An 18209-nucleotide genomic window follows, 5' to 3' on the forward strand; every position below is an offset into this window, starting at 1 on the left:
ATGAGAGGTCCTGGGCCTTTGCACATGCACCCTGCATATGCCCTTATACAAGAGACTCCTACACAGGGCCGGGGAAGGCCCACACTGTACGGGGTACACAGAGCTGAGAAGGGCCGGGGAAGGCCCACACTGTACGGGGTACACAGAGCTGAGAAGGGCCGGGGAAGGCCCACACTGTACGGGGTACACAGAGCTGAGAAGGGCCGGGGAAGGCCCACACTGTACGGGGTACACAGAGCTGAGAAGGGCCGGGGCGAGCCTCGAGGCCGCCTGGGCAGTGATTGGCTCCCGCAGCTGGCGGGCTGGGCAGGAGTTTAACCCCACTCTCGGCTTGCTTGCAGATGACCACTCGAGGATCCTGCTGAAGTCTGAGAATAGCCACAGCAGTTCAGACTACATCAACGCCAGCCCCATCGTAAGTACAAGGTCCCTGGGAGGGGACACGGGCTGTTCCCCGGGTTCTGGGTCAGTCTGGCTTGCGGACTAGTGAAGCACTTGGCCCCAGTCTCTGTGTCTACACTGTCAGGGTTGGCCTGCAGGGCCGGTGCAGATCGGGTGCTGGGCAGTTTCCTGACACGGACTGTGGCTCGGAATGATTCCTGCTCTGTGTCACATGGGGTTCAGAACTCCCGATCCAGGTATCACATGTCACTGAGGCAGGATGGAACAGTGGCCTCTCCTTAGGCTTCTGCATTGTCCCGCGTCCCTTTCATACAGAGCGAACATTGACTGGGGGTGGCTGTATCATCAGGCCCAGGGTACTGGAGGAGCAGAGAGGCAGCAAATTTGCATGTCCGGTGGCATGGCAGCTTCACCCACACCGTGAGGACTGGCCCCAAATTCGATGGCTCCTCCCGCTCCTAGTGACACTGTGCTCTCCTGGTGGCACATCTTTAGGCACAGGATGGATGTTCTTGTCTCTGGCCTCTGATGTGGCAGCTAAGCCCTGACCGAGGAGAGAGGGAAAACAGTAGTGGAGGCGCCAGAAGGTGGGGTGTCAGCGGGAGCTGAGCTGGCTTCCACAGTGGAGCCGGGATGAGGTGGGTGGAAGAGCCGAAGGCACACAGAGCCATGGACCATGGTTAGAGGCATGCTCGCCGAAGCTCGAGGCTTTGTCGTGTGGATCCATAACAGAAGCAGCGTTTTCCACATCGGGAGCTTCCTCAGTTGGAAAGTATCAGGAATCTCACTTCAGCTCCGAAGCTTGCAGTCACCAAACAGGGCCTGCAGCACACAGCGTTTTCTGACAAGATGCCCCCAGCACGGAGGAGTAAAGAGCACGGGTTATCTCCACGTCATAACCTTGGAGCATCACACCCTAGGCCCTTTCCAGGCCTCCAACAGGAGGCCTCCTCTGAGAGCATGTCCAGCACGTCGTGGGGAGGGCTGCTGACGGACTCCAGCCTGCGTGGCCCATCCCACTTCCTGACCCCTCACAGCCCACACAGTGAGCACAAGTATCTGAGGGTGGTGAACTGAATGACGGCCCCAGCCTTGTGGTTACACCTGTGCCACTACCCCAGCAGGGGTGCACTCTGAAGCCGGGGCTCTTCTGCTTCAGCACTTCTCAGCTGGACGTGCTCACCAGTCTTCCTTTGCAGGACTGCCTCGGCTGCGGCCTGAGCCTCGCTCGCTGACTCCTGAGCTGAGCGCGACTTCTGATTTGTAAATGCTCGGGATCTACGGGATGGCGATGGAAGCTGACAGGAGACAGCCGCTCGGAACCAGCCGAAGCAGGTTTCGTCCTGCCCCATCCCTACTTCCTGAAAAGAATGGATGGGAAAGCCAGGAGGGAAGTGGTGGCCTTTTTCAAGTCTGAACGTCAAGAGCACGTGCCGCAGCACACTCAGCCGTCAGAGTGTCAGTGTGTGACAGGCCGGGGTTCAGGCTGAAGCCCTGCCTCAGTGTGGGAGCTGTGTCTCCACAGTGACACCACCCGGGCCCACGGTCACGGATCCCCAGGATCCCCAGGAGTGGTGGCAAGGGACTCCACGGGGTCTTTCGGGGGTGACCTCCCAGCTTGCTGCCCACAGCTTCAGCTCAGAAGGGGAGGCGGAAAGGCAATGTTCTGGTAACCTTCCCCTCCCCTTTGCTTCAGAGTAAACTCCTTCTTTCTCCCTAAATTTTGATTGAGACAGAAGAAACTGATGGTGCATTTTCTCTGAGATAACGGGAGGAACCCTGACAGTGACCTTCGTGGCAGCCATGACCGAGCAGCTTTCAGCCGCACTGCAGCCGCCCGGCTGTACCACACAAGACTATGATAACTAGGCCTGTGCCTACTCATTAAATCTCAGGGAAGTCTCCTGGTGGTAAACAAGGAGCAACCCTTGCCTTTAATCAGGGTCATGAGAGTAAATGGGGATCCCGCCATCCCAAGTGCTGCTTGAGAGAGAGGGGTGGGGCTCTCCAAGCACCAGGCTGAGCTGCTCGGGAGACCTCCAGTCGAGGGGTGGACACCCACGTGGCTGTGGTGCAGAGAACTGCTCCGTGTGCTACCAGACCAGCCCAAGGCTCCCAGCAGCACCAAGAAACAAGCTCGGCCTTTCCTCCTACCGTGTCAGCAACAGGAGGAAAAGGAATGTTTTCGTTCGAATGAGTTTAACTAATTTAAGTCAGGACAGGATGGAACCCAGAAAAGGTGGGCAGAAGTTCTAAGAAATTGGCCAAGTGTGGGGACAATTGGGTTTCTCAGAAAATGTTCAGCCAAACAGGCCTGCTTATGAGTTTGGTGTACATCAGTGTTAAATGAGTTTGCACTTGGAGTAAGAAAGTGCCTTGAACAGTGCTGCTTGGTTTCAAGGCACAAGTACCCAGGATGGGTGAACACTTGATCAGGACAAGCCTGTCATGTTGGCTTTTAAGAAAGCATGCTGGCCGTGCAAGTTGGCACAGCCCTTTAAGCCAGTCCCAGCAGCTGAAGGCAGAGGCAGGCAGATCACTGCTTTCCTGGCTCTACACATAGAGTTCCAACACAGCCAGGGCTACACAGAAAAACCCTGCCTTGAAAAGCCAAGCAGGAAAAGTAATTCTGTGAAACTTGCCTCTCATCAGAGCTGTAAGGCAACAGGGGCCTCAGAGTACACATGCTCTGTACACTTCCAACACCCTCTCCAAAGCCGGCTAGGTCTTCCCAGGACAGCCTAGAGCAGACACTTCCTCACTAGGGCAGCAGTGTTCCTCCTCCTCCCTCTTCCCTCCTCCCGCCTCCCTCCTCCCTTCTCATTCTTCCTCCTCCTGCCTCCCTCCTCTAAAGCTCTCCCAGGCCTCTGACTTTGAATGTTGGGTGCTCTATTATTTTATTAATTAATTCAAGTTACATCTTGGTCATAGGCTCCTCCCTCCGTCTCCCCCCAGTCCCACCCTCCCTCCTTCATCCCCTCTTCCTTATTCCTCAGAATAGGGGAGCCCTCATACACAGACATCACAGCTCATCTATTCACATGAGGACTGAGTTCCTCTTCTTCCCCTGTGAGAAGTCCTATCAGAGGGGAGTGATCAAAAAGCAGGCAACACAGTCTGTGTCAGAGATATACCCAACTCCCCTAACTTGTGGCCCTAAGAGGCCTAAGATGCCCATTGGACGTATCTTCGTGGGGTCTGTGCACTGTAGTATATCTATCTTGTACTATATGACTTAAATCCACTTATAAGTGAGTATATACCATGTGTGTCTTTGGGTCTGTGTTGCCTCACTCAGGATAATGTTTTATAGTTCCATCCATTTGCCTGCAAGTTTCATGATTTCATTGTTTTTAATGGCCGAGTAGTATTCTATTGTATAAATGTGGCACAATTTCTTTATCCATTCTTAAGTTGAGGGACATCTGGATTGTTTCCAGTTTCTGGCTGTTGTTAATAAAGCTGCTATGAACATGGCTGAGCAAAAGACCTTGTGGTATGGTAGCACACCTTTTGGGTATATGCTCAGGAGGGGGACCTCTTGAAACGCAAAAGTCTCTGTAAAGCAAAGGACACTGTCATCAGAACAAAAGGACAGCCTACAGACTGGGATCTTCACCAACCCTATATCTGACAGAGAGCTAATATCCAGAATATATCAAGAACTCAAGAAATTAGACACCAACAAACCAAATAATCCAATTAAAAATGGGTACAGAGCTAAACAGAGAATTCTCTGTAGAGGAATATCGAATGGCAGAGAAACACTTAAAGAATGCTCAAGGTCCTTAGTCATCAGAGAAAGGCAAATCAAAACAACCCTGAGATTTCACCTTACGCCCATCAGAATGGCTAAGATCAAAAAACTCAAATGACAAAACGTGCTGGAGAGGATGTGAAGAAAGGGGAACCCTCCTCCACTGCTGGTAGGACTGTAAAGTTGTACAACCACTTTGGAAATCAATCTCGCACTTTCTCAGACAATTAGGAATAGTGCTTCCTCGAGATCCAGCTGTACCACTCCTGGGTGCTCTATTTTTAAATTCCGCTTTGTTTGGGACATGGCTGAGGGCTTTAGTGCCGGTGAAGCCGGTCACTCACAGATCTAACAGTTGTCATCCGTGTTTACCAGCAAGACACTGGCTTCTTCAAGTCCTGAGTGTGGAAATGTGTGGACTCCCACGCCGTGTTGTGCTAGCGCCCTGAGACTCAGCCCAGAGCGGGCGGTGTTCGGCACAGGCGATCGGCCTTCCCTTACGCTCGCACACTGAGGTCCTTCGGCCTTCTGACTTGGTTTCTGTGAGGTCGCTGGAATGAGTCTCCTTGGAGTGTCTGCTGTGCTGATCTCCCTGAGCACAGGGAGGAAGCCCCCGAGGGGACACAGGGCTGATGACACTGCTGCCTGGCCAGTATCTTAGCTCACCAGTGGAAGCGAGGGTCACACTCAGAGCGGCAGAGCAAAGGCTCCACAGGAAGTGTAGGTGTGTCCTGCAGCTTCCTGTGTGGCACCTCAGAGTGCGACACACTCCTCGGCACACTGCAGGCTTCACTGGTGCCCCGGAGTTTCCGTTGACAACGTGACAGAAGTCGGTGTCCAGCACAGCCCCTCCCCGAGTGTGCACACCACAGGGTCAGACCCAGAGACCTCAGGACTTTGTGTGTGGAGCCACGATTCTGCTCATGGGACAGCAATGTGGAGGAAAGAGGGAGACAGCCTTGGAGGTTAGAGGGTGCTGGAGTGGACGCCACGCTCTTTGCCCACCGTGGCAGGCCTGTCATCCAGGTGTCCTAGAGAAGAGAGTCCCAGTCATAGACTCGCCACATAGACTCCACACGTGGCTGCCCGGCCCTGGACACTCAGATGTGCTAACACTTCTGTCTGTCTGAGTGAATTTTGGCCTCACTTCTATTCAAAGGTGGAACCAGACCAGGGAGGGCTTCCTACTGCCTCACATGTGTGTGTGTGTGTGTGTGTGTGTGTGTGTGTGTGTGCGTGCGCGCGCGCGCGCAGTGCTTGTTGTGACAGTCCAGGGAAGGCAGAGCCCTCTGCACATCTCCTGCCCCGAGTCCTGTCCCAGCAGCCTCCTCTCTGGATGCCTCTGAGCCGCCTGCCCACCCTTGGCTCCCTTCACTCCTGCCTGGAGTCTGAGCAGGTTTGATGGGGTTAGGTCATTTTGAAATGATGATTGAGAACCATGATGCACATGGACACATCTGCCCTCCTGAAATGCTGTCCATATCTTTCCTTTTGATCTCCCGTTTCTTATCCTGAAAACAGCTAAATTGGTAGCTTGAACATGTCACAGATTTTAAATGTGTTGTAGTCAATGTTGTTTTGGGCAAAAGAAATCACACTGGAGAAGGGGTGGGGTCCCTCCGCATTGCTGTTTGCCGGGAGACGGGGCCTCTGTAAATAGCTGTCACCCCAGCAAATGCATATTTTGAAAAATCAAAACTCCTCATTTCTGCGAAACGTTTTTCTGCTGAAACATCTTAATTGGGGCTTTCAGGGAGAGCGACATAATTTTACCTGTATTGTGCACATTGTGAATCTCAAAACGAGGTCCAGTTTTAATTATGAATCATGAAATTAGAAGCTCCCGCCCCCACCAGCCAGCACCCGTGCTGTTCTGTTAAAATAACTTGCACAGCTGCTCTGTGCTCTAGTCCCTTTCTTGCTCACGTAATTACAAGGTGCATCCAACACCTTTCTGTGCTGACAGGCATCATCCCCAGAGTACTCACAGGCTGGCGTGCGCTCTGGGGCTCCTCTTCAGGCCTCCACACTGAGCATGTGTGTAAGAGTCTTTCTTTTCTGTTGTGCTGAGAAATGAATGGTCAACACTTACTTTTTAAATGCAGCCCCCCCAGCTTTGTGTGTGTGTGTGTGTGCATGCTGGTAGTGTGTGTGTGTGCATGTGCGTGCATGCTGGCATTCACACTCGGGCCTCATATTCGAGGCAAGTGCTGTGCCCCTGAGCTACAGTTACTTTAGCTATCAGTGCCACCTTTGGGCTTGTCGAGGACAGGGTGGGTCAAACTGAGCATCTGTCCTGACTAGACTCTATCTCCTGGCACTGTCCTGCTGTTCTTCCCTGGGCCTGGTCTGCGGGTCCCTTGGAAAGGGACAGAATTGCTCTGCAACGCCCAGGCCCCCTGACTTGCTACTATCCTGCAGGGACCCTGGGACCCATTCATCGCGAAATGCTTTGCTCTGGTGTTCACATTCCACTCTTCCCCGAAGAGTCAGTCTCAGGTTGGCCACTGCAGTTAAGGTCTGCTATGATCAGCTCCCCGACAGGAGCAAGCAAGGCCCAACTGAGTGACTCGCCCCAACAGGGAAGAGATGAGACAGAGCTGAACTTACGGAAGCTGGGTCTTGTGCGTGAGATGCCTGTGAATGCACATGGAGATGCACAGATGGAATACACACAGACACACAGATGGAATGCACACACACAGACACACAGATGGCATGCACACAGACACACAGATGGAATGCACACAGGCACACAGATGGAATGCACACAGACACACAGATGGAATGCACACACACAGACACACAGATGGAATGCACACAGACACACAGATGGAATGCACACAGACACACAGATGGGATGCACACAGACACACAGATGGAATGCACACAGACACACAGATGGAATGCACACAGACACACAGATGGAATGCACACAGGGAGACACACAGACGGAATGCACACACAGACACAGATGGAATGCACACAGACACACAGATGGAATGCACACAGACACACAGATGGAATGCACACAGACACAGAATGCACACAGGGAGACACACAGATGGAATGCACACACAGACACACAGATGGAATGCACACACAGACACACAGATGGAATGCACACAGACACACAGATGGAATGCACACAGACACACAGATAGATTGCACACACACAGATGGAATGCACACAGACACAGATAGAATGCACACAGGGAGACACACAGATGGAATGCACACACACAGACACACAGATAGAATGCACACAGACACACAGATGGAATGCACACAGACACACAGATGGAATGCACACAGACACACAGATGGAATGCACACACACAGATGGAATGCACACAGACACAGATAGAATGCACACAGGGAGACACACAGATGGAATGCACACACAGACACAGATAGATTGCACACAGGGAGACACACAGATGGAATGCACACACACAGACACAGATGGAATGCACACAGACACACAGATGGAATGCACACAGGGAGACACACAGATGGAATGCACACAGACACACAGATGGAATGCACACAGACACACAGATGGCATGCACACAGACACACAGATGGAATGCACACAGACACACAGATGGAATGCACACAGACACACAGATGGAATGCACACAGGGAGACACACAGATGGAATGCACACAGACACACAGATGGAATGCACACAGACACACAGATGGAATGCACACAGACACACAGATGGAATGCACACAGACACAGATGGAATGCACACAGGGAGACACACAGATGGAATGCACACACAGACACAGATGGAATGCACACAAACACACAGATGGAATGCACACAGACACACAGATGGAATGCACACAGACACACAGATGGAATGCACACACACAGATGGAATGCACACACACACAGATGGAATGCACACAGACACACAGATGGAATGCACACAGACACACAGATGGAATGCACACAGACACAGATAGAATGCACACAGGGAGACACACAGATGGAATGCACACACAGATACACAGGTGGAATGCACACATGGAAACACACAGAGATGCCAACACACACCCACAGACCTACATACACATACAGATACATATACAGAGACATACTACAGACACACATATACACATGCAAAGACACATATACAGACAGACACGTTAGACACAAAGAGACACAAACATGCAGACAGACACAATCCATAGACATACAGACACATATTCACACACATACTTACAGACACACAGATGGACACACACATGCACACTTCCAGGCAGACACACCTGCGGGGACACACAGGCCAGCGACCCAGGCCAGGCGGCCGGCTGCGTGCATCCTTCCCAAGATGAACAAAACACCGACATGAATGAGCTTGTCAGCTGGGCGTCTTCAGGTGTTCACTCCTCCAAGACCCGAGCACTTGTCCACTGCGTATGGGCATGGCCCACTGCTAGCAGCTCAAGCCCAGCCACGGGGGGCGCTGATTGTGTCCTGAAAGGGCTTGCCCGGCAGCCTGGCTCTGCTCGCTCGCTCAGGTCTCCCTCACATGCACCACTCTAGAACGCCAGGCTGAAGGGCTCCTTGAGTGGCGACTTCCTGGCTTCCATGCACCTGTTTTATGGTGATGGGTGTGGTGTCAGTGGCCTCGGGTGCGAGCGGTGCTGGCCTGTGCCCTCATGCCCTCCAGCCTGTGTAATTGATCCTGTGTGCACTCTCTTGTTCCCACAGATGGACCATGACCCGAGGAAGCCTGCGTACATCGCCACCCAGGGCCCACTGCCCACCACCGTGGCTGACTTCTGGCAGGTGAACCCTCTTTCTTTCACCATCTTTTCTAAAGATAAATCGTTAGTGAGTTGTCCGTAAATTAATAGATTGGATTCCACGAAACAAGCTCAGTCCCGTTTATGGTGCTTTTCAGAAATTACTTCAGAATTTATATCAGCTCTTTATTTTCTCCTCTGACAGGTTTAAAATCTTAAAGACTTTTGCTCTTAGCCGTATTACAATTTAACTTTATAAAAGATAAGGAAGTGAAATTAATACACATTTACATGATTCTTTCCAAGTGTGCCGTTATTTTTAATTTTTATGAAGGTGAGAATGTGTTTATTTTTATCTATTGTTTTGTTTTTATGAAGGTGAAAAAAACTGTGCTCAAATATATCTTCTTCGAGGGTTTTTAATTTTATATTTTAGAGGCCATCCTGGCCTCTTCAGCAGCACAATCCTGCATCTGCCAGCAGGAGGCCCGGACTTGGTAGCTCCAGCACGGACAAATGAGGGCGGCCTCGGCTGGGCCAGCAGTGCCCTCCCTAGCCAGGACACACGGGACTAGAGTCAGGGAGGGACATGGCGGGTTTGGAGAGGGTGGTATGGTGGGTCACCCTGGACTATTGGGCTCCGTTGTCAGCTTGCAGGGACAGAGGCAGGAAAGCACGCACTGCTGGGTGTGCTGCAGGAGCCCCGGGGAGAAAGGCGGGCAGTGTGCCCCCTGTCAGCCATGGAGCCGCAATAGTGAGCTATCCCGAGACCAAACTACCCAGGACCGCTGACCGCCTCCCGGTTCGCTAACCCACAAAACAGGGACTAGTGTGCATGGGTCAGCAGATCGGCTGGCATTCCAGACTTCCGCTGTTTCCTTTCACGACCTCGCGTGAAAAGGAAAGGCAAAGGAAGGGGCCGGGGAGAGTGCCACACACACTGAGGCTCAAGCTTCAGCACCTACTTTGTGGGCAAGACTCAGCAGCCAGGTGCAGGGGGGCTGAGCAGGAGACAGCGATGTGGCCGCCTGCCGCTTCCATCTGCCCTCCTCGTGCCATCGGGAAAAGGCCCCTGAGCCGCACCACAGTCGCTCCTGAGTGTGGCAGGAACTAGTGACCTGTGTGTGAGGTTGGTATGGAGCGCATTGCTGTCCCTAAACCCAGAGAACACTTAGCTTGCTTCCGTGTTAAGCCCACAAGAGTTTCCCGGCCCAAAACAAAACCGTCCAAACGCAAGGATTGCGGCCCATCATCTTTACAAGGCAAGTACGGAACCCCCACTTCTGTCTTCTTGAAGTACGTTGTCCATCTACCTGCCCAAGCCATGCCCAGGAAGAAAGACAAAGAACATTCTGCGTCCCCAGGGCAAGCGTGCCCACAGGCTCCCAGCCCCACCGACTCCCACCAAGTGGACGGGCGTGTGGAGAGATGTCCGGAGCTCCTAGGAGCTAGGAGCTGCATCAGAAGCAGACAGAGAAGAGGGGCGCTAGCTTGCTAACACCTACAGATGGTGTGTGTGTGTGTGTGTGTGTGTGTGTGTGTGTGTGGCACTTACACCCACACAGCACAGCTCTTCCTCACTATCTGCCTCCAGTTTCAGCTTTGTATTCATAAAAGCACAAATGAACAGTTGGCTATCTTTGCTGCCGGCTGAGCAGCATACACAGCATACCAGCGTCTAAAAGTCCTCTCGGGACAGAAAGCCTCTCACAGACGTGTGCACAGTTCATAGGGCTAAAAGTCCCTGTGCAGTGGAGGCTTAGGGCAGCAGACCACAGGCTGAAGATGGCTCCCCTCCTTCTTTGCACATTTGCACTCTGGACTTGAACAGAACAAGGTTTTTGACCAAGGAACTAGAGATGTTGTTACAGAAAGTTGCACCATAAAGCTCATCTTCAAGAAAGCCAGTGCCGACCAGTACCTCCTGGGCATGGCTTCAGCGAGGGCCCGGAGGGGATTGTCACGGGAAAGGCTAAGGTGGATTGGTCCGAATAACCAAGAAGGGAGCATGGCGGGGCTGCAGTCCTTCCTTACTGCTGCTGTGACTACACACAGTGAGCCGGCAGCACAGACAGAGGAGTCACTGTCGGCCCTGATGGCAGGAAGTCCACGCCATAGTGGACTGGCCCCGTGCCTCTCATAAGTGAGGCTCTGCTTGGGACGCTCGAGCTGTTTGCAGCCCATCCCCATCTCCACGCCTTCGTGGCCTTCCCTCTTCATGTCAGAGTCCTCTTCTAATTCGAACCCCAGGCGACGGTGTCATAGTCTATCCTGAGCACTGTGGCTTCACTGGAGATCACTGTGCAGGCCAGGCTGGCCTTCAACTCCTGCTCTTCTTGCCTCCACCTCCCAAACGCTGGCATCGCAGGCCTGTGTCACTGCACCTGGCACAGGCGCTGTTGTTAGGTGAGGCCATATTTGAAGGTTCTGGCTGGACCCAAGAGGCACCATCTGCCCTCTGGACTCTCTGAGGAGTTCACTGGCTCCATCCTCACACACTGGCAGGTCACTCACCTAGCTGCAGCCATGCTGTGTGCACTTGCTAAACTGTGCTGTGTGGAGAGATGATGAAAATATTGGCCTCTGCAGGACAGGAACAGAGTTTCTCCAAGTATTTTCATTCTGCAGTTGGTCAAGCCCATACCTGGAAAACCTGCAACAGAGAGCGTGGGCTGCTGCCTGGTGCTGAGAGCCTCAAGTTAACCCTTCCCAGAAGCACCCAGAGCTTCCTCAGCAGGAGACTGAGTAAGGCTTCAGCAGTGAATTTTTCTCGAAGAGCAAACATTTGGAACAAGGCAAACAGTAGACTGGCTGCAATGACAGGCCTCTGTGATCTCAGCACGTGGGAAGCTGAGACAGGACAGTGGCAATTTCAAGGCCAGCCTGGGCAGCAGAGTGCGACCTTTTCTCGAAAAAAAAAAAAAAAAAAAAAAAAAAAAAATATATATATATATATATATATATATATATATATATATATATATATATATATATATATTAAAGGAAAAACACCCAGCATGCGAAACGGGGACATTTCATCACGAGCAGGCCATAATCATCCTTCCTCTCTCCTCCGCCTTGCTCAAACCATGTCTGAACTTTGTGTCTGCTTCCGGGACCACGTTTCCTACCATTGAAAAATGGAAGTAGCATGCACCAGGTAATTCATGGAAGCAGCCAGGATGGCAACGTGTTCTAAAGCCACAGAGGGAAAGGGAACCACCAGGAGAGGGTTCCTGGCTCCTCCCAGGGCCACATGTGGGCTCCACTCTGTGCCACTATCACAGCTGACGCCAGCGTGTCCTGGACGACTGTGGCAGGGGGGATCTGGTCCTCTAACCTTGGAAGCGCTGTGATTCTTGAGTGGGAGTATTTATCGGTGGTGTTTCATTGAAGACTACTGCAATAATTCCTAGACCAGCACAATTCCTCATGTCCCTGTCTGTGACACTGGAGGCTTCCCCTTCTGACACCTGCAGATCCATGCCTGCAGCTCTTTGGAGGACATAAATACCTAAAAAGGAGGGAAACGGCTCCATTGCTCTGGTCTCTGCACCTAGGACATAAGGCCCTAGGATTTTTCTCTAGAAAAGATTCTTCAGTCTACAAGGTGCTCCCACTTACCCCCTGGGGCACGTGTGACCACCTAGCCACCCTGCAGGGATATAGCACAAGCTCCATGCAACAGTGCCTGGGATGCTCACAAGTTGTTCTTGTCACATGCAGGAAGCAGAGCCACAGGTGCACGAGCATGGGGGAGAAGAATCCGTGTAATGGACACAGTGCCTCACCTTGGGAGGGTGGGAATGCTGAAGAGATGGACGTTAGCAAGGGCCGCCCTGTGGCGCAGAGGTGTGGTCTGCCTCTGAGCTCAGCACTGAGAAGCAGTTGTGCATTATGCTTATTTTTCTACAGTTGGAAATATGGACAAGTCTGACTCTATCAAAGAGAAGCAGAGGCTCTAAAACCACGTAAGGACCTGCCAGGGCCACAAGTTGGCTAGGACAGAACACATTCTAAATCCAGACCCTATGACTTGCAAGTGTATTTTTATCACACCATGCTTCCTGCAAGTGCAAGGGCCCTAGGGGTGGGATGGGTGTTCCTGGTGAACACATCTTTAAGGGGAGGAGAGGAAGGTAGAGATTCTGCTGTGCTGACTCTTGGCATCAAAGAGCCAAGTGTTTAAGAAGCAGTGATTAGTCCCCTACAGGCGTGGAGAGTCACGTTCTTCATGAGTGAGAGAAGAGTGAATGGTAGAAAGGGCACGGGTCTCCGTGAGTACAGAGCAACCTACAGAGCCAGTGCCCCCACAGGCCTGCTAGGAGCCCACAACAGGCAGGACAGTCTTCATGGACAGAGATGGCCATACATGCTCACTGGACAACTGAGGGTGGCAAGTATGCAGTCAGCTCCCGCCCCTGGCCCCTGGTGCACCTTGTCGCGTCCTCCTTGGCCCATCCTGAGCACTGCTAGAGGCCACGGTCACAATAGAAACCTTCGCAAGGGACCGTGGGGATTGCAGCCGTGTGGAGAAGGCTGATCACCAGTGTATAAGCCGCCCACAGCCCAGGCTGCTGTCTGCTGTCTGGCCGCCAGCGGTAGCACCCCATTCCCAGGGTGCCCCTTCTCCAGCCAGGCTACATTTAACCTCTGCCACCAAGAGCCAGACCTTCAGTCTTTCAGACACAAACCCGACGTACCTCAGTGATGGCTCCTAACCAAGTAATCAAAACCATTTCCATCCCTGGCTGTTAAGTCCTGCGCTCTCTCGGCCTCTGGCTGCCATGCAGACTCATCCCCACAGTACTGTGTCTCCAGGACAGGCCTGGCTCTATCCGTAAGCTCTGTCCTCAATCCAGCACTCCTCATGAGTGGGGCTTGGAAGCAGACTTTCTGACATGGCATGATTCCAGGAGGACTCATGTGCCCAGGTCCCTTTAACTCCAGACACTCATGGAGAGCAGTCATCCGTGTCTACTCTCAGTTGCTGGTGACCAGAAGGACCCTGATTCTGCTGCCTCAGTGTTGAGACTGGGGCCAATGTGCACAGAGTGGCCCACTGCGGACACCATCTGAGGAACTCAAAAGGAGACAAAAATGAGGACAGTTCAGTGGAAAACAATATTCCAGAACATCGAATTCCAGTGTTTCCTCTCCTGGGTTTTGGATGCACGTATTTACAACCTTTTAAAAGTGAAAACCAGCAAACAAACAAATAACAACAATAAACTCTACAGAGTCCCCAGTCTAAATCTGGGCTTGATCTAGGAAGTGTGTCCATGATCATGGCTGGTGGCCTTCACAGTAAGAAATGACACATCCGTTCCCTGAGTCATGCAAACATTTGAATTAGACTGAGTTTGTTTTTAACAGGTATTTATGAATCTCAGCTTACCCCCCCCCCTTGCTGATATGATAAAATACCATGAGAGGTCAATTTAAGGGAGAAAGGGTTCTTTGGCTACATTAGAGACTGAAGCCCATCAGAGCAGGGAAGCCACCTCGGCAGACAGTAAGAACTGCTCGCTTCACATAACAGTCACATGACAGCCGCAGCCAAGAGCAGAGAGCTGTGAATGCAAGCCCATTCGCTAGTGCTCAGTTCCCAAACCAGGAAACCATGCCTTCCACACTCAGCGTGGGCCATTCCAACACAATGAACTCAGTTAAAAAACAAACAAAAAAACTCACAGGTGTGCTCAAGGCCAGCCTGATCTGGACGACTCCTTGAGGGCTTCCCCCTTCCCAGCTGATTCTACCCTGTGTCAGGCAGACAAGCAAAGCTAACCAGCACTCAAAGTGTCGGCTAGTTCTCGAGTGTCTTAACGGCTGCCTAGCCATCACCCTTTCTGCTCTGCCTCCTCTCCATCATCCTCCTTTTCCTCCTGCTATCTTCCTTCCATTCCCTCCTTTCTTCCTCCTTCTCTTCACCTGCTTCTTCCCCCTTCCTTCCCGTTTCCCTCTTTCCCCTTCTCTTCCTCCCTCTCCTCCCTTGTTTCACCCCTGGACCAGGTATACGTAATATCCAGTTCTAATTTTAGAAAGAAGAAAGGGGAGGAAGACAAAGGCCAGGATGGCACCCAACAGAGGTCCTTCTCTCTAAGACGAACCCCACACGTTCACGCAACTCCCGGCTGCAGACTGGAGACGCGGATGCAAGCAGCCCCAGGCAGCATCTCTCCTGTGCCAACAAGCCGCCATAAATCTGCCCCAAATGGATGCACATGGCTAAATAAGCGGAATGCGAGTTTCTGGGACTTGCTGTGTTACGAGCGCACTTCAGTGATGTGGCGCTCACCCCCAGACGAAAAATCTGCTCAGCAAGCAGGCAGGCCGCCACGTCTGTCCACGAGAGCCCTTAGAGGGTTTCCTGTGAAGACAATCCCTCATGTTAATGTTCTCTCTTTTCCTTGGCCAAGACGTTACCCCGGGGAAGCAAGTACCAGACAGGTGTCACACGCCCTACCCACCGTCAGGCTGCATCCCTGTGGCTGGCGGCACGGGCTGTGCTCAGCAGCTGTGGGCAACCCTTGCTGTGAGCTGCTCTATCACCTCTGTGCATCGACTCCAAGCAGGCACACACCACACTCGTGTGCGTTTCTTCACTAAGAAGACGTCAGAGAAGTGGCCAGATGGCTCAGTGGGTAGCGGTGCTTGCTGCCAAGCCTGATGACCTGAGTTCAGTCCCAGGGACCCACATGGTGGAAGGTGAGAGCTCACTCTGCAAGATGTCCTCTGGCATCACGTGTGTGCTGTGGCATTCGCATGCATTCACACATGCATGTGCGTGCACACATATCACATAAACAAATGTAATAAAAAGCTAAGTGCCGTATCAGATCTGGATATTGTGTCACACGCCTGTAACCCCAGCACCGAGGAGACCGAGGCAGGAGGCTTGTGGCCGGGAGCACACATGCAGGGCACCGGGCTCCGTGCAAAAGCATGTCACAGACAAGTTGTTTCTTCCTTGACGTGCTGAGCCCCAGGAGCCGTCAGCGACCAAGGCTTCTGCTGTTGTCCCCTCTTCATTTCCTCGGCATCTTCCTCGCTGAGCTCAGCCTGTGAGAAGCTGTTCAAGGCACACATGAGTTGTGCAGTCACGATTGAGAAGTGCTCAGCTTTCTCAGGAGAAAAAGCGGTCTTCCCGAGAAGACAGCCTCCGCATACATGCAAACACGCCTGTCTTAAAAGTTCAGAAGCCCGTTCTCTGCGCATCCACCACAAAGGTCCTGAGCCAACTCCCGAGGACCTCCAGCAGGCCTGCCCTTAAATTACCTCTTTTTGCACAAACACATGGTGTTTTTGTTTTTTGACTAGAGTGCGTTCTGGAGGCAAATCTCTGCTGTCGTGATCGCCTTCTTTATCGTATATGCAGGAGTGTTTGCCCACATGTCTGTGTGTGTGCTGGAGCAGGTGTGTTGCGTGCAGAGGCCAGACGGGGACATCAGCAGCCCTGGAATGGAGGGAGAGGCAGTTGCGTAAATGCCAGGAGCTGAATCCTCCACAAGAGCCGCGTCTCCATCCCACTGTACTGAGGAAGCTGCATGGTTTTTAAGTCAGCACAGACTGCAAAGTCTAAATGGCAGGCTAGGAGCTCATCTGTGGGAGAGCGTGAGCATTTGGGTATGTGTGTGGGGTAACTCCAGAGGAAGTGTGCCTCACGAGAGATCTGACTAGAGGAAGTCCTCTTCTGCCCGAGGAACCAGGGACGCTGCCTAGAGCGAAGGCTTGGTCATCCTGTACCTTGTTCTCATGGGGCTTTGGCAGGTGGTGTTGGTGTTGGTGTTGGTGTTCCTCGTGGTTTTAGTTGTATAAACTGTAGGTACGCACAGTGTGACTAGTGAAACGAGATGAAATAGCGTCCATCCACTCGCTGTCCATCCTGCCTCAGCACGCCTCTCATCAGGGCCCACAGCACAGTATGTAGCATTATGGGCTGTCAGCACCCCATCTGCAGAATTTACTCATTATAGCTGCAGGTTCACCCAGGGGCCAGCGTCCCTTCACACACACATGTACACACTCTGCACTCCAGAACACTGCTGCCAATGCTCTTGCGTTTGGCCCTTGAGCATGCTGGGTGAGTGAGAGGCTCGTGGGTGCCATGGCGCTGTTTCCTTTACCACTCGCTGTGAGTGGCTGCCATTCCATGCCTCGGCCATTGGGACCTGAGCAGGAGGTTCCAACCTGTTCATCTTGTCTCCAGAGGCAGAAGGGCTCAGATTTAGGGTGAACCATTTTTATATTTTGAGGAACTCATCTACTTCATGCCCTCCCCTCCCACATACAACTTTCAAGCTCCTCTTCTGTTATGTAAGGGAACACGTCTGTACACACGTAGAGACGAGAGGGCAATGCCCAGAGCATTGCTCCGTTTGTCCCCACGTTATTTCCTGAGATAGGGTCTCTCCCTGCGTCCCTGCTGTCGACCAGTCAGCGAGCTCCAGGGGCCCAGCCAGTCCTGCCCTCCCAGCACCGCCATGGCTTCCCACGAGTGCTGGAGATCTAAACTCAGATGTTCGTGTGTGCCCAGGGCGGCTTCACTGAGCTAACCCTCCTTGTGGCTTTGCTGCACGTTTTCCGGATTACATATGATGTTAACATCTTTTCTGACCTGTTGATCATTTGCACACCTTCTTGGAGACTGTATCTGTTTGGACCCCTTGCCCATTCTCAGTTAGTTGGGTTGGTTTTCCTCTGCCAGTTAAATATGAACTCATTCCAAATGGCTTTGAGGAGACACAGTTCTTTTCATCTGCTTTAGGCAGAATTTGACCAGGGCTGGCAGTCTCCAGCATTGGGGATAGGTTGAGGGTGGGGTGACGGAGCATGGGTGTTTTCTTTTGCATAACCTCTAAGCAGAGTGGCACAAACCAGCTGGGTTAAAATGCCTGAAGCATTCTCTCACGGTTCCAGATGGCTGAAGCTGGGGGTGAAAACGCAGGCGAGACCAGTCTCTGAAGCTCGGGGAGAACTCTGCCCACAACTCCTGAGGCTCCTAGCATGCTTGGCTTGTGGGGTTGGGCCAGCCCACCCACAGTCCTGCAGCTGTATCCACTCCCTGCTAGCCCCCGCTCTATAAGCCTGCTGTCCTGGGGAAGGAGGATGGGCTCTCCTTTGGCCCATTTGGCAGGGTCTGCCCTGTTCAGTATTTCAACAGCAATCTTATCTCCAGACAAGGTTGAAGGCACAAAATTTCTGGACTCTAACGTGACTCCAATGTGACCTTTGGGAAGGACATAGTTAACCTATACTGAAGGACAGCAGAGTTTTAAGCCAAA

General features: G+C 52.3%; 1 protein-coding gene across 5 annotated transcripts in view; it reads left to right on the forward strand.

The window, feature by feature from the left end:
- The window catches only part of Ptprn2 (protein tyrosine phosphatase receptor type N2), a 695760-nt gene that overhangs the window by 645960 nt on the left and 31591 nt on the right, over positions 1–18209 (forward strand). For all 5 annotated transcript variants that reach the window (XM_060388289.1, XM_060388288.1, XM_060388285.1 and 2 more), the window contains 2 exons: positions 342–415; positions 8888–8965. In XM_060388289.1, the coding sequence (XP_060244272.1) occupies positions 342–415; positions 8888–8965 (152 nt within the window). The remainder of the gene's footprint in view (positions 1–341; positions 416–8887; positions 8966–18209) is intronic.

Source organism: Meriones unguiculatus, chromosome 7, assembly GCF_030254825.1.
Source record: "Meriones unguiculatus strain TT.TT164.6M chromosome 7, Bangor_MerUng_6.1, whole genome shotgun sequence".
NCBI lineage: Eukaryota > Metazoa > Chordata > Mammalia > Rodentia > Muridae > Meriones > Meriones unguiculatus.